The sequence below is a fragment of the Dendropsophus ebraccatus genome, chromosome 10, assembly GCF_027789765.1.
Source record: "Dendropsophus ebraccatus isolate aDenEbr1 chromosome 10, aDenEbr1.pat, whole genome shotgun sequence".
Taxonomy (NCBI): domain Eukaryota; kingdom Metazoa; phylum Chordata; class Amphibia; order Anura; family Hylidae; genus Dendropsophus; species Dendropsophus ebraccatus.
Window position 1 is genome coordinate 20,638,754 of NC_091463.1, and position 15,707 is coordinate 20,654,460.

General features: G+C 44.7%; 1 protein-coding gene across 2 annotated transcripts; it reads right to left on the reverse strand.

Moving 5' to 3' along the window:
* Positions 1 to 1,882: 1,882 nt before the first annotated feature.
* On the reverse strand, positions 1,883 to 14,859 carry LOC138765870 (non-structural maintenance of chromosomes element 3 homolog). Of its 2 annotated transcripts, none has more exons than XM_069942984.1 (11): positions 14,733 to 14,859; positions 12,700 to 12,767; positions 11,073 to 11,174; positions 10,027 to 10,090; positions 9,595 to 9,674; positions 9,236 to 9,330; positions 8,342 to 8,421; positions 7,836 to 7,878; positions 7,693 to 7,755; positions 6,557 to 6,671; positions 1,883 to 2,204 (listed from the first exon to the last, which is right to left on the reverse strand). In XM_069942984.1, exons 2-11 carry the CDS (start codon positions 12,754 to 12,756, stop codon positions 2,103 to 2,105), a joined length of 801 nt encoding a protein of 266 aa, XP_069799085.1. In that variant the 5' UTR covers positions 12,757 to 12,767; positions 14,733 to 14,859; the 3' UTR covers positions 1,883 to 2,102. The 2 variants fall into 2 exon arrangements, with proteins under 2 accessions (XP_069799085.1, XP_069799084.1); XM_069942983.1 differs by having other exon boundaries at positions 14,739 to 14,823.
* Between the last annotated feature and the right edge of the window lie 848 nt (positions 14,860 to 15,707).

Below are 15,707 nucleotides of genomic sequence, written 5' to 3' on the forward strand. Positions count from 1 at the left end.
ATTTGAATGTGGGAGCTATTAAAGCCCTTATATGTGAATACGCCCTTCTGTGCCTCTGTGTGCTCCATCTTGTCCTTTCACCCGGGAGTGGAGAATGGTTTCTCTTCTGGAATGTAAAAGGACTATGTGGCCATTTATAGGGGATTTTAGTCCTAGGAAAACATGGCTGCTTTCTTTTAAACCAGGGATGGGAAACCTTCAGCTGTTGCGAAACTACAATTCCCATCATGCCTAGACAGCTGAAGCTTTAGCTTTGTCTGTCCAGGCATGATGGGAACTGTAGCTTTTCAACAGCTGGAGGGTCGAAGGATCCCCAACCCCGTTTTAAACAGGGATGGGGAAAGTGGTGTGGCTCCAAGCAGAGAATCCTTTCATTTCTGTTCAGCTAAAGTGAATGGTATACAGAATAGCAACAAAATGCAATTCTATATCTCTGCAATCTGCTCAGCTGCCATTTAACTCCATGCTGATCCATTCAGGGTGCTGGGAAAAGCTGGATACAGACCGGAGAAGCTTCTCCCAGTTTTAAAGGACTGAGTTAGACAGCAGTAAAGCGGATTGCAGAGAAAGCATTTTGCTTTTGTTACTGTAAACTTGCTCATCTCTAGACACAAGGTTCTGCAATGACATGTACCCAGTAGCCGATTATAATAGGTCTGTTTCAGGCAGTAGCCCGGGCCCATGGCCACCAAAAAAAATATATTTCGTGGTGTATTTCCTGGCTACAGTTCTGCCATGATTTGCAAAAAATTGCAGCTTTACCACAATTTTGCACTAATCATGACTATCTATCCTGTACTATGAACAACAGGCTAGTGCTGCCATAAAGACAGTGCGATGGTGGGGCCCAGGCTTGGTGAACAGCCTGGGGCCTATGGTAAAGTTAATCTGCCCCTGCGTGTACCTTTACAATTAGTGATGTCCCTGGCAGTAGGTTATGTCTGGTGGTGCAACTTTGGTTCATTGTAGTGTTTGGAGCTGAGCTGCAGTACCTCAACACAACCAGGTGTGGTGCTGTTTCTGGAAGACTGTGGCCATGTTAGCCCTTAATTTGGGGTTGTATAAATTAGGCAGTAGTAGTGTAGGAATAAGGCTGGGTTCACACCGTTCATATGTAATTTACATTTTATACTCCTGAAAAAACTGTATGGTTAGATGCTAAAATGGATTCTGATCTCTGTATAAATGTAGATTTAATGAATGTGTGGGGGGGAGGGGGGAAAAGCCACAACCAGTATTCCTGTTGCATGCTATGATATAAAATGTAAGGAGAAAACAGTGTGAACACTGCCTTATGGTGAGTTTAGAGATGTATGACAGATTTTTTTTTTAACGCTAAAGCCAGGAATGGATGTGAGAAGACATGTTCCCTGTTTATAGTCTGTTTCTGGCTTTGGCCTTAGGTTTGTCAGATAAATCTGTCTGTGTAAACGCATCCTTAGGGTCCATTTACACAGATTATCTGCCAAAGATTTGAAGCCAAAGCCAGGAATGGATTTGAAAAGGAGAAATCTCAGACTTTTCTTTATACCCGATCTGTTTATAGTCTGTTTCTGGCTTTGGCTTCAAATCTTTCTGTGTAAATGAAACCTAAGAGTAGGCAATAGTAGGTGATTATGCCATGCCTGTATGATGTAATGTGCCTGTCCTGGATCTTTTTCTATTCCACTGTTTGTGTTTCACCAGCTTCCTTAGTGGTCTTAATTTTTATTAACTTTTGATTTAACCTCTGGTATCTGGAGTATAACCACTGATGTTAGTGTCCTTGTGACACATCTAGTCACCTCCTTTATAGAGGCTATAGCACAAAGCAGCCATACTGAGCAGCCAGAAACTGATGGGGTGAGATGTACAGAGACCATAAGGAAGAAAGAATACAAGGTGTTTTACAACAAAGTTTTTTTTTTTTTATTATTTAACATCTTAAAACAGATATAACAGATACACCTGGACATGACAGATGTAAGTGCCCCAACTCCTGCCCATATAGACAGGAGCTGGGTGTAGTATATGGAAGGATGTGTCCTCTGGAGGCAAACAGCTTTGTTTTAATAAATGCCCCATATGCTAACCTGAGTGTGCATGTGCTTTATTGTAATGGCTCAGTGCCTTGTTGACTGTGAGGCTGTGGGTGCTTGGGACCTGGGGAGCTCCTGTGCATCCTTGTACTGTGTAATCCAGGAATTGGGATTCTTTTGCTGAATCTAACAAAAAAAAAAAATGTAAGAAAACACATTAACAATCCCAAAGAGAGTAGCCTTCTGACTTCAGATAACCCCATAAAGAGAATAGAGATCTAAAATAATCACCGCAGCTGCCTTCAGATACTAGGCAACACTGGCTGCACCTAATGTTAGTGAGGAGTGACAGTGGTCTGTGGGCCCATGTGAAAGAGACATTACTGTCTAGCAGCCAAAGTTATCCTGTAGCTCCAGCCTTAGCTGTCAGATCATTTCACACATTACAGTATACAGGAACTTTGTGGATGCAGACTGCAAGGAGTACAGAGTTGGCAGATTAGCTGGGAGTTTACAGTTTCACCCAAAGGGCCCTATTCCACCAGACTATTATCGCTCAGATTATCGTTCGAATCTAAACGATAATAGTTTGGTTAAAATGCAGTTAACGATTAACAACCGCACGAGAAATCGTTGATCGCTTTATAAGACCTGGACCTATTTTTATCGTTGCACGTTCGCAATAGATACGAACGCAATAGCGAATAAAAACTATCGCAATTACGATCATAACAATTATAGTTCCATGGAAATGACTGAACGTTTTCAGGTCTTTCGCAATAGCGGTCGTTTGAGATTGTTGACGATTATGCAAACTATAATCGTCCGGTGGAATAGGGCCCAAAGTATAGTCTCTGTACCAGCATATAGACAGCATGCAGGGACCATGTATGTTCAATAGTGAAGCCAGAGTGGTGACAAAAGTCAAACCTATCCAACAAAGGAGTCTGGAGAAAGTTCTGCTGTTCCAAATGACCAACAAAACACAGTTACCACTGAACTCAAGGAGAACAGTGAAAAATATTCCAATGAAGTACTCAAGAGTCTCCACTGATGCCCCCAATAATCATTTTTCAATGTGTGTAACCCGCCTATATCTCTCTGCATACCTGTAATTGTTTTTCTGTTTCATGAGGTGGCTTTGGCTGAAATTATAACTTTGCCGAGTATCTTCTAGCGCCACTGGGTGGGGCTTGGTCCCTGAAGCGCCACATAGCCCCACCCATTACAGCACCGTTAACCTCGCCCCCTTGGGCATATCATATGTCCCGGCCGCCGCTCCTTGTTTTGAGGCCTCCTTGACGTCGGTGACGTGCGCGTTCACATCCCCCGCCGTCTTCTGTGTGCGGAAGCGTCATGTGGCGCGCAGGTGACCGCCGGGTCACCCACAGCCGGGCTGTGCGTGCAGTCGCACAGCCCGCCGATTACACCGGCCCTTGTTGTTTGGGACTCTCCGGAAGCCTCGCTGCGGCTGTGAAACCCTCCTCACAGCCAGCAGCGAGGCGCATGCGCCGAAAAGGGTCTGCGCCTCGCTGCTGGCTGCTCAGTGGCGCTAAAAGATACTCAGCAAAGTTACAATTTCAGGCAAAGCCACCTCATGAAACAGAGAAACAATTACAGGTATGCAGAGAGAAATAGGCGGGTTACACACACCTATAAAGATGGACACTGTCACCCCCAATAATCATTTTTCACTTTAAATATGCAAAACAGGAGTCCGTGGAGCCTCGGTTGCGAGTCTCAAAACACGGGATAGCCAGATATCTCTAGCCTGTTGCCACGGGGTGCCTCCATGATAGGGAGAGCACCACACCACCCTGATAGGTAGCCCCTTAGGTCCCACTCAGTTGCGAGTATTGGAACAAATAGGGAAACACCAGGGTAGCCCCTTTTTGTCAATGTCTGACTCAAGGTGCGAGTATTGCGATCATGACAAGGGCTTGCCAAGGCAGGCTTCCATCCACAGACAGCCGTTTTGGGAGTTTTGCCCCTCGTCAGTGTGGAGTAGGATTCTGGCTAGTTGGGGCAATAGCAAATCGACCAACAAAACATGGAAGCCTGCCTTGGCAAGCCCTTGTCATGATCGCAATACTCGCACCTTGAGTCAGACATTGACAAAAAGGGGCCACCCTGGTGTTTCCCTATTTATGTTCCGATACTCGCAACCGAGTGGGACTTAAGGGGCTATTTATCAGGGTGGTGTGGTGCTCTCCCTATCATGGAGGCACCCCGTGGCAACAGGCTAGAGATATCTGGCTATTCCGTGTTTTGAGACTCTCAACCGAGGCTCCACGGACTCCTGTTCCAAACGAGGCAAAAAAAAAAAAAAGGGGCCCTTAAAGGAGAAGTCCGGCCAAAATTAATTTTTGATATGTTGTTACTTATGAAAAGTTATACAAATTTCTAATGTACATTAATTATGGGAAATGCACATATACTGCTATTTCCCTTAATTTAGTAGATCAGGAAGTGTTAGAAATATCTCTGAAGAAGTGACGTCACGACCCAGGGTGTAATTCCTATGGAGTGTCCAGCAGGGGGCGCTCTCTATATAGAAGTCTATGGGACTTTATTGTTTCTATGGGTTTCTATGTAATGTAATGTAGTGTACAGTGCTTTATTGAATGAATACATCTATGGAATACTTTGGGGAGCAAGTGTCCTTGCTCCCCAAAGTATTGCATAAATGTATTCATTCAATACATTCAATACACAGTAAGCCCGCCGATCCGCCGCATTCCCGCCGATCCGCCACACGCTGATCCGCCGCATTCCCGCCGATCCGGACCATATACATTGAACTACAGCTCTCATCATCTGCTTATAGTATGAACAGGTGATGGGAGCTGTAGTTGGGTAATGGATATCACATGCCGCCGGGCGCAGGGGGGAGCCGCTCAGTACACAGCAGCTCTCCCCTCCTCCTCCTCCTTCCGTGATAACTTCCGCCTATACCAATGCTGACTCCCTGCCTGGCCGCCGCTCTCCGCTCACATATACCGGCTCCCGGCATCAGCGCGGACACCAGGATGCATCGGGAGCCGGTATGTATGGAGGGGAGAGCGGAGAGCGGCGGCCAGGCAGGGACTCAGCAGTGCTATAGGCGGAAGTTATCCCGGAAGGAGGAGGAGGAGGGGAGAGCTGCTGTGTACTGAGCGGCTCCCCCCTGCGCCCGGCGGCATGTCATATCCATTACCCAGCTACAGCTCCCATCACCTGTTCATACTATAAGCAGATGATGGGAGCTGTAGTTCAATGTATATGGTCCGGATCGGCGGGAATGCGGCGGATCAGCGTGTGGAGGATCGGCGGGAATGCGGCGGAAATTCGGAGGAAATGCGGCGGATCGGCGGGCTTACTGTGTATTGAATGTATTGAATGAATACATTTATGCAATACTTTGGGGAGCAAGGACACTTGCTCCCCAAAGTATTCCATAGATGTATTCATTCAATAAAGCACTGTACACTACATTACATTACATAGAAACCCATAGAAACAATAAAGTCCCATAGACTTCTATATAGAGAGCGCCCCCTGCTGGACACTCCATAGGAATTACACCCTGGGTCGTGACGTCACTACTTCAGAGATATTTCTAACACTTCCTGATCTACTAAATTAAGGGAAATAGCTCTATATGTGCATTTCCCATAATTAATGTACATTAGAAATTTGTATAACTTTTCATAAGTAACAACATATCAAAAATTAATTTTGGCCGGACTTCTCCTTTAAGATGACATTTTAAATTAGTCAAAGTTTACCACTAGGTCACACTAACAGTAAGGATATGTGCACACTGAGTAATTTTGACGGAAACTGCATTGCGGAATTCTCAGCTCATACCCACTCACGGACTGTCAGACTCCATTCTATGCACGGGCGGATTCCGTCCAAAGAATGATTAAGTTCATTCTTTGGACGGAGGAGAGACACGTGCGCCTGCCGTAGTCCGCGAGCAGACAATTTTGCGGAGTTTCCGTCAAAATTACTCAGCGTGCACATACCCTTACTTTATTACTTGTATAAATAGAGGCTCTCTTAGATGCGTTTGGGGGAGAGAATTGGCTGCAAGATCCTAATATTTCAGCATCTAATCCCACCCCATGTGACTTATGACTATAGAGTATATTCAAAGAACCAGGTGTACCTAGACAGACCTGTATTAGAGGCCATGTAGTAAGCATTAAAGCTAACACACTGCATTCAGTATAGTAAACACTTTTACAAATTGAGAGAGCGTCCTTGAAACAGACATTGTCGAGTGATTTGCAAATCCACATCTTATAAGTTGATAAATGTCAGTGGCGGCTTCATCTGAAGTTCTTGCCATACGACTTTCATCTTAGGTGACACAACAGAACACTGCAGTGGGAAATGTAATTTTGCTAATCCCACATATTAGAGAACTCTTCAGATTTTATACAAATGATTAATAATCGTACCTTAAAATCCCCCCAGGAGGCCACCTGCTGTCATATCCATCTACTTCATAACCCACTGACAACGCTATATACACAGTCCAGCCCTCTTACCTTTGAGACAAACTCCAGGATCTTCATTTTGGAGGTTTCTTTAAAAGCTCTTGGGCCCCACCGGAATTCATACTCTGTGGGATCGGTGTGGGGGATTTTATTATATTCTAGGTATCTAAGAAGACAGAAGTTTCTCCTCAGAAGTTTTCTTGTACAATTCTAGTTGCACACTTACAAAACACTAGTATCACTGTTATAACTTTCGAAAATAAACAGATGTGATATAAAGCAAGTTTGCAATTTACATTCACTATTTTTCTTGTTATGATGCTATACAACAAAGCTGAACTTACCAGAAATCCAGGTCCAGTCTCCTGAAGGCAGATTTTCTGACTTGTGTTAAAAACAGAATAAACACAGGAATTCCGTCCAGTACAGAGAGTCACAGCTCAATGTGTCCGTCAACCACATGACTGTCTTCTCTCTGTGAGCACTCAGATGGCCTGGGATACGTGGGACTTCCTGTTTTCTGAGTGTTTTTTCCCCTCAGTCAGAAAACAGGAACTGCTGTGTTTTCCATGATAACAAAAAGAATTTAAATTGCAAACTTGCTTTATATCACATCTGTTGATTTAGATTTTGAAAGTTATAATGACTGACACTTTAAAACCTATAAAATGCACACACACACACACACACACACACACACACACACACACACACACACACACACACACACACAATACCCCATCCTGTCTGCCCGCCATTAATGATGATAGTGTGATGGCCTAGGTGATTCCTATCTAGAAAATGAACTAAGGGTAGTATTTAGAAACACCACTGACCCCTGTAGGTTTCATTGTTGGCTATGGTGAATTGGGATGTGGGCACATACGGATATGCCCCCATTCCAATTCAGCACAAAGGAAGATCATCCAGCCGGTACTGCAGTACCAGTCAGGATGATCAGGATGATCTTTACAAACACTGGCTGTTCTGTGACCCAGCTGGGTCGATGTTTTTTCGGAAGAATGTCTGCAGTTTTCTTCTCTGGCATTCACCGATATATCGATAAATACATGAATGAACTGCAATTGCTCTGTGGTGTGATGTAAACAGCAAGGACCTCGGCACAGGCTGCTCTGAACACACCAGCATCTGATGAAGAGCACAATAGGGACTCAAAGCGAACTTACTTTTGCTTCACAAATTCATCCGTCACAAGTTTCCTCACATCTCCAAAATCTTCATGTCGCTCCCTGCACACGAAAAGAGTTGGGAGTATAAATTGATAGTCGTCGATAACTCTGAACCACTAAACTACATGTAGTATACATACCCAGGATCAATATGCAAACGTCGCAGGGTCTCCCAGATGACAGCTGTAGAGAACAGAAGGAAATTATTCATACTGACATAACATATTGTCACCTTATACACTTCACCTTCCCTTCTGCCCTATGTGTTCCCACAAGTCTATAAGCTATAACATCCAAAGGTGTTTAAAAAATAATTATTAATAGCCCAGTCATACATACAGAATTCCAGAACAGAGCCCCTATAAAGCTCCATAGGAACATCCAGAATTCCAGAAAGCTCCAGCGATACATCTGGAATCTGTCCGGAATTTCAGATGCATTGCTTGGCAGTTAAATAAAGCTCTGTGGTTGACAAGTGCAGTAGCCATTTGCCCCAGACCCTGTCAATCCCTCTTGTGGCTGGAGGCAGCTACCTTCCCCTCCCCCCCGACGGGCCCTCTACATTATTCTACCGAGAAGGGAGCACTGCAGTGACATGACAGTAATACAGAAGGTATACTGAACCACTTAAGGAGAAGTGACTTACCCTCTTTGACACTGTTCCCCTTCATGAAGATAAGGCTCAGAATTACTGTAAGTAAGCCCAGTTTTGCTGTATTGTCATCCCTGAAATAAGAGGGTAATGGATGTGTCAGCTAATGTACACTCACCTCAGTACTGGACTGGTTCACAAACCAGAATGACTTTAAAAAAAAAAGTTTCTCCACATGACAGTAATACTTTAAAAACAATGTCAATGTGTTCAATCTGCAGCAGATTACAATGCCTTGGTTTTTAAAAGGGTTTGGCCCATCTATAGTAAAATAGTTCAGAGTACAGTATTAGTAAGTGTACTCACTGCATATACTGACAGCAGCTCCCTGTGTATCTCATAGAGCTAATATCAGACTCCCCTCCTCCAGGCTGTGCTGTCCTGCTCTGTGGTGAGTCTGTCCATAAGATGGCCGACACGGAGGAGCATGTCACTAAGATTATCCCTCTGTGTCTGCCATAGGCATACACATCCTCAGTGGTGAACACTGGAGGGTGGGACATGGTCACACGCTTCTCCATGTGGGCCATCTTATGGGCAGAATCACCACGGAACAGGGCAGCCTGAAGTTCTATGAAGTATATATACTATAGAGTGGCCACCCCCTTTAAGCTACGTTCTATGTCATGCTCTGTGGATTAAACCTGTGGTGCAGGATTACATGTGGCTATGCTGCTGATTTTCCACACAAAATCCAAGTAACCCAAAAGGAAACATATTATTCCTTTAATATGGGACAGAAAATCTAAAGCTTTGGCTGTCCAGGCATGATGGGAATCATAGTTTTGCAACATTTGGAGGGCCGAAGATTCCCTGTCCCAGCTTTTTGACAATATAACCCACTTCCTCTTGGTTTTCTACTTCCTGAAGTCCCATGAAGATACTCACACTTTCATGTCATCTCCCGGCACACGCTCCAACTTATTAACAAGGACGTAAATGTGGTTCTTGGTGTCTATTTCCTCCAGCTGAAAACCAAAAATCTGCAAGAAAAAAAAAAAAAATTCTGAGTAATGCTAGCACCAAGCAGGTCTAGCTTTCCCCAAGTTTATCACTCATGCACAGTATACCAGTAATTCTCAATGGAACATCACAGAGAGCGGAACTTGAATATATTCAGAAGTCCCATAGAGAATGGAGCAGCAGTCATGCACTCAGTGGGTAAGGGGCTGGTTATTCTCCCATCCTGTTGTGGAGATCCCTTTAATCCTGGGAATAATATAAGAAACAGTTACAGATCCACTTACATCCAGCAACGCCTTCTTGGCACGGACAAATATTTCAAGGTAGACATCTTTGTAATCTTTTACCACGGACTTTACAATATCTGCAAATGTAGTAAAAAAAAAAAAATTACTGATTTTTGTCAAATCCACAAGTAAGAAAAAAAAAAAAAAAAAAAAGGAGAAGTATTATATTTCTTACTAACATTAGTCAAGGAGTAATCAATCTATAAGTTTGGTTCTCCAATGCTGTACTGTTACATGGTAGCCAATGACCCTAGAAATATTTATGAATAATGGAGTCTACAAAATATAATTCTGGAAACCTAAATATCTAAAATCCCCCATATACACTGACTGACTGACTGACTGACTGACAGCATGTCAAACTTTTTGACTCCTTTCCATCATTTTTAGCCTACATCCCAGCACCAACCTTTCCTCCCAGTCTCATACCTGCACGCTTAATGGGCAATTTCTTCTGGTCCCTGATCAGCAGGTACTGAACCAGCTCCCCAACCTACAAGACAGAAAAAGGTTTAAGAACTGTATGATATTCACATAAAACTCATATGATGGGTGCACACTTTCCAATGTTCTTTCGGTAGTGTATGAGTGACAGCACTTAACACACCTCCTGTAATATGTTCATAAAGAATTGAGAATCCTCAGACAACTCTAGGAGAGTCAATGTATGGTGAACGCCAATAAGTGGAATCCATTGGTGGAGGTACAAGTCAGGATGTACCTAGAGGTATGGCCCCATCAACTTATTCATTAGTTGACTACATTCGGGCCAATGTCTATTACTCGAACATATAATTGTATTTTTCCGGGATTCAAAAGAGCAGCACACCATGCTTTTGAGTCCTGAAAAAAAAAAAATGTATACAAAGACGATTTTCATTCCGCTGAGGATATGTGACCTGGCCCCTTTAACCCACCCCGTTCGTCAACCCCCCTCATTAGCCAACCAGTGCTGCCATGCACTGATCGGCTGATGAGGAGCAAGAGGGGCCGTAAGCTTCACACAGCCGAAGTGCCAAGCAGGTAATGTATGCTCCGGGCCGGATCACATATCCGCAGTGGAATGAAAATTCTGCTGCGGGTATGTGACCCCCATAGACCTTCACTATACCAGGATCCGCAAACTTGCAGCGTGAAATCTGCTGTGGATCCGTATGTGTGAAGCTACCCATATACACAGAGGAGGACATTTATCAAGACTGACATAAGGAGGACCCCAGTCTTAAGTAAAGCTCCGCCCCCTTTTCCCCTGTCGGATTAACTAAGAGGAACGTGCTTCTTAGTACAGCCAGCCATGTGCCCTGTGCACAGCGCAAGCATCGCGCAAAAATCTACACCTGGTCTGAAGTAGGTGTAGATTCTCACCTGGCTTATGTCTGGCGTAACCCTTAATAAATCAGGGGTGGGAGGAGGACACGCCTCCTTCCCACTTTGTCACACCCCCTTCCCCAGAGGACACACGTGCAGCCCCACACCTTCAGGTTCACTTGCTCTGGCGAGTGCCTCTCCAAATTCCTCTGCACCTGGGTTAGGGTCTGGGTCTGGGTCAAGGTAATGTCTTCCTCCACATCTACATCCTACAAAACACAGAAAGCAGTCAGGAACTTCCCTTTATATTACATTCCATATGAAAAATGCCGAAGGAGCGGACTTAAGCATCTCTAGTTACTACTAAACACATAAAAGACCATGTGCTGCAACCTATACCGAGAAAGACACTCACTTTGTGACTCACCGTGGTGGCTGCAGTATATTGATATATGGTGCGGTATAAACAGCCAAGGAAAGGTTTCACCAGTAGCCGCTCTGAGCACACCAAACACTGGAATCATTATAGCGGATATTAGTTGTAGCTTAACACAGGGCAATACAAGTAAGGAGGTCTATTTACATTGTAGAGACGACTAAAGGAGGCAAAACCCACCTGACAGAAGACACTGGAGGGCAGGCAGGTGGGGTCTGCATCCAGTTCACACACAGCATTAAAACCGGGGTACAAATCTACCACTAGATGTGCAGGCTACATGGAGATATGGCTGAAAATGAATGGAAACTTACAGGAAAATCCAGAGAGGTTCTGCAAGAGATTTGCATGGAGTGGGCTAGGGATGTTTTTACATTGTGAATGTAGTTTGCTTAAAGGGATTGTCCCACTCGTAGAAGTTATCTGCTACGCCATCTGATCTCCAGGAACAGGATTTTAATGCTTCCATCAGAACAGTGGCACCACCCATCCACTTATTCTCTATAGCAGCCGGGACCAGACTGTTATTTCCTATCGAGTGGATACAGAATGACTTCTAACACTGAGACAACCCCTTTAAATGGAACCAGTCTAACCTGCAGACAATATGTTATAGAGCAGGAGATGCTGAGCAGATTGATAAGAGTGTAGTTTTGTGGGAACATTTTCAGGGATAACGTGTCATTTATTCATGGAAATTACTCCTTATCCTGGTAATAAAGTAGGTGGTCCTACTAAGTGACTGACAGCTCTTTATATGCACACTTATACCGATAGCTGCCAATCACTGACCAGGACCGCCCACATGACTACTTAGCCAAACAAATCTACATGAATAAATTGACAAGTTATTCTGGAACTTTCCATACAACTATATATCCCTCTGCTCGGCTCCTCCTGCTCTATATCATGCTGCCTGCAGACCGGACTGCATTTTTTTTTTTAAAGGTGACATATTGCCTTTAAATCCATTTACATACACTGCACTGTACATTGTTGGAGAACTTGGCTACAAATATAGAATGTGTGATGGTGTACGGACTGGTGGAAGAAAGACTACAATCAATACAACATGCAAAAATACAACTTAGACAACTGTCTAAGGCTGGGTTCACACTACGTTTTTGCAATCAGTTTTTTGCAAAAAAAAAAAAAAAAAAAAAAAAAACAGATTGCATTGTGTGCATCCGTTTTTCCATTGACTTCCATTATAAAAAAAAAAGGATCTGTTTTTGTTTTTTTTTGAATAACTTACACAAAAACGTAATCGACCTTATTTTTCTGTCCGTTAATTGGGAATTGTAGTTTTGCAACAGCTGGTGGGCAGCAGGATAGGGAGACAGGGCTCCACATCATACCTGAGCTTGTGAAGTGTTCGGACAGACACTGGACCGGCCTCTTCTTTTCTGCGCCATGGCTACTTGACCTAGAAGAACACATAGATTCACTTTAATAGAAATAAGCCTATGGATTATGACTTCATGAACATTTTCTCAAACATTGAAGGGAGTATGCAGTTATGGGGAACCTTCAGCCCTCCAGCTGATGCAAAACTACGATTCCCATCATGCCTGGACAGCTGAAGCTTTGGCTGTCCAGACATGATGGGAATTGTAGTTCTGCAACCGCTGGAGGGCTGAAGGTTCCCCATCTCTGATATAGCCGAGCTCACTCTATCTATACTAAGGGTTAGCCAGCAGCCTCAGTTTACTATTATAATGGCATCTAGGCGGCAGTACAACAACAAGAACTCTGATAAGCACCCCTGAAATACAATGGCAGGGTGTCAATCAGTTGTCATGGCAGCCAAGGCCTCCATTGCTGTCATGTTAGGACTCCTACCCTGTGTACCCGAAAATAAGACATCCCCTGAAAATAAGACCTAGTAGAGGTTTTGCTGAATTGTTAAATATAAGGCCTCCCCCCAGTTTTTGTTTGGAAGTATGCCCGCCAAACAGAACACCAGAACATGCAACTGTGATACTTTTTACCCCAACGCCGTGTTCCCTTATCTTCACAGTCTGTTGCAAAGCTGCTGCATGCAGGACATGAAGGCAGTCACCTGCTGCCAACCTTGATGTTCCCTTCCACTTGTAAATAAGCAGGCAAGGCATCAAGAGGCGCGTCGTCTGCTGCTGTCCACTACCACCAGATGTAGAGCTGCACACAGTCTGCTGTTATCCCGTCGCCTGCCACATTACCGTACGCAGTCCCTGCTGTGCTGTACGAGTGTGCTGTGATGAGCTCCCCCTGGTGGCCAAAAGCCGCCATACCGTACACTCTGCCCCTGCTGGGCTGTGGTGAGCTCCTCCTGGCCAGAAGCTGCCATACTGTACACTATCCCTGCTGTATGAGTGTGCTGTGGTGAGCTCCTCCTGGCCAGAAGCTGCCATACTGTACGCTGTCCTTGCTGTGCTGTATGAGCGTGCTGTGGTGAGCTCCTCCTGGCCAGAAGCTGCCATACTGTACACTGTCCCTGCTGTGCTGTGGTGAGCTCCTCCTGGCCAGAAGCTGGCATACTGTACGCTGTCCTTGCTGTGCTGTGGTGAGCTCCTCCTGGCCAGAAGCTGGCATACTGTACGCTGTCCTTGCTGTGCTGTGGTGAGCTCCTCCTGGCCAGAAGCTGCCATACTGTATGTTGTCCCTGCTGTGCTGTGGTAAGCTCCTACTGGCCAGAAGCTGCCATACTATACGCTGTCCCTGCTGTGCTGTATGAGCGTACTGTGGTGAGCTCCTCCTGACCAGAAGACGCCATCCCGTACGCTGTCCCTGCTGGTCATGTGACGTGTGAATTCAAGAAGACCTAGCACATCTTTGGGATCAAAAATTATTATAAGACACTGACTTATTATCAGGGGAAACCTGTTAGTACTCCCTGTCTGACAGTGTAATAGGCCGAAGTGAAACTGAAAGAACATTGTCAGAGTACTGGAGGAATTGCAGTGTACTGTACCAACAACCCACGGCTAAACTACAACTCCCATCATGCCCAGATATAATGGCGGCTGTTGTTGCTGGAGAACACTACTCTAGGGAGACAAAGACAAAAGGGAATAGAGGTCATAGTGCAAAAAAACCTAGTGAAATAAGAAAAAAAATCACTACGGCAGGAAGGGGTTAAATACGAGCTGAAACCAGGTTGCTATGGACAACGGCACCAGTCTTAGCTCAAAGGGCTTCATAGAGTATTGGAGCTTTTGGGTCTGAAACTACATCTCCCAGCATGCCTACACAGTGCAACGTAGGCAGGTAGCTGCAAGGATGCTGGGAACTGTAGTTTCACGACAGCTGTAAACTGCATAGACGGGGAGCAAGCAATACGATATGATATACAGCAGGAAGGAAAGATAAACGGAGGATACCCGGCAGCCGGTGCCCGCCATAGCCTTACCTGCTGCTGCTGCAGCCGTCCACCACACTACGTCCCCGGCACCATAACAATCACGCCCCGCCCCTTCCCCGTGCCGCGCACGATCACGTGAAGATGTTCCAGGCGGGAGAAAGGAGGCCCCTGATTGGCCGTCGCTGCAGCGCTCCTAAAAGCTCCGTGAAGTAAATTTTGGCCGCTTAAAAGTGACAAATAAAGCTAGAAAATACAGTGTAATAGCTGCTGTATTAGGCATCGGTCTGCAGCTGCTAAAGGAACCACGGCAACCAGCACAAAGATGGGGAACACTCGGCAAAACTACAAATCCCATCATGCCTGGCGCTTTGGATAAAGCTCTAGTTGTCCAGGCATGATGGGAATTGTAGTTTTGCAACAGCTGGAGAGCAGAAGGGTATGCTGGGACTTGAAAATTGGAATTTATTTTTTTTTTATAAAAAAAAAAGTCATATAGTCAGGAGTATTGGTCACATGTTGTGGCTTAATCTACACCTGTATGGATGACCAAAAAAAAAAAAAACATACGCTCCAATCTATTTTCTTATATACAATGTAAATAAAAATAAGGAAATTTGCAGTATATGTTAACAGACGGTGAGAACCCATGCGGCCGTACAACGCATGCCTTACAGTACCATCCATTTCCCTTTGGCTTACGTATACAGATTAGCGAATATACAGTAATACGAAGCGAATTGCTAATGCGTCTGCAGCCTTTTAAAGGGGTTCTCCAGCACAACAAAAACATGGCCACTTTCTTCCAGATACAGCACTACTCTTGTCTCCAGTTTGGGTGCAGGTTTTGCAACTTAGTTCCATTGAAGTGAATAGAGCTAAATTGCAAACCGTGAAGTAAAGATAAGAGTCATGATTAGAGATGAGCGAACCGGGTTCGGGTTCGAGTCCATCCGAACCCGAACGTTCGGTATTTGATTGGCGGAGGCTGCTGAACTTGGATAAAGCTCTAAGGTTGTCTGGAAA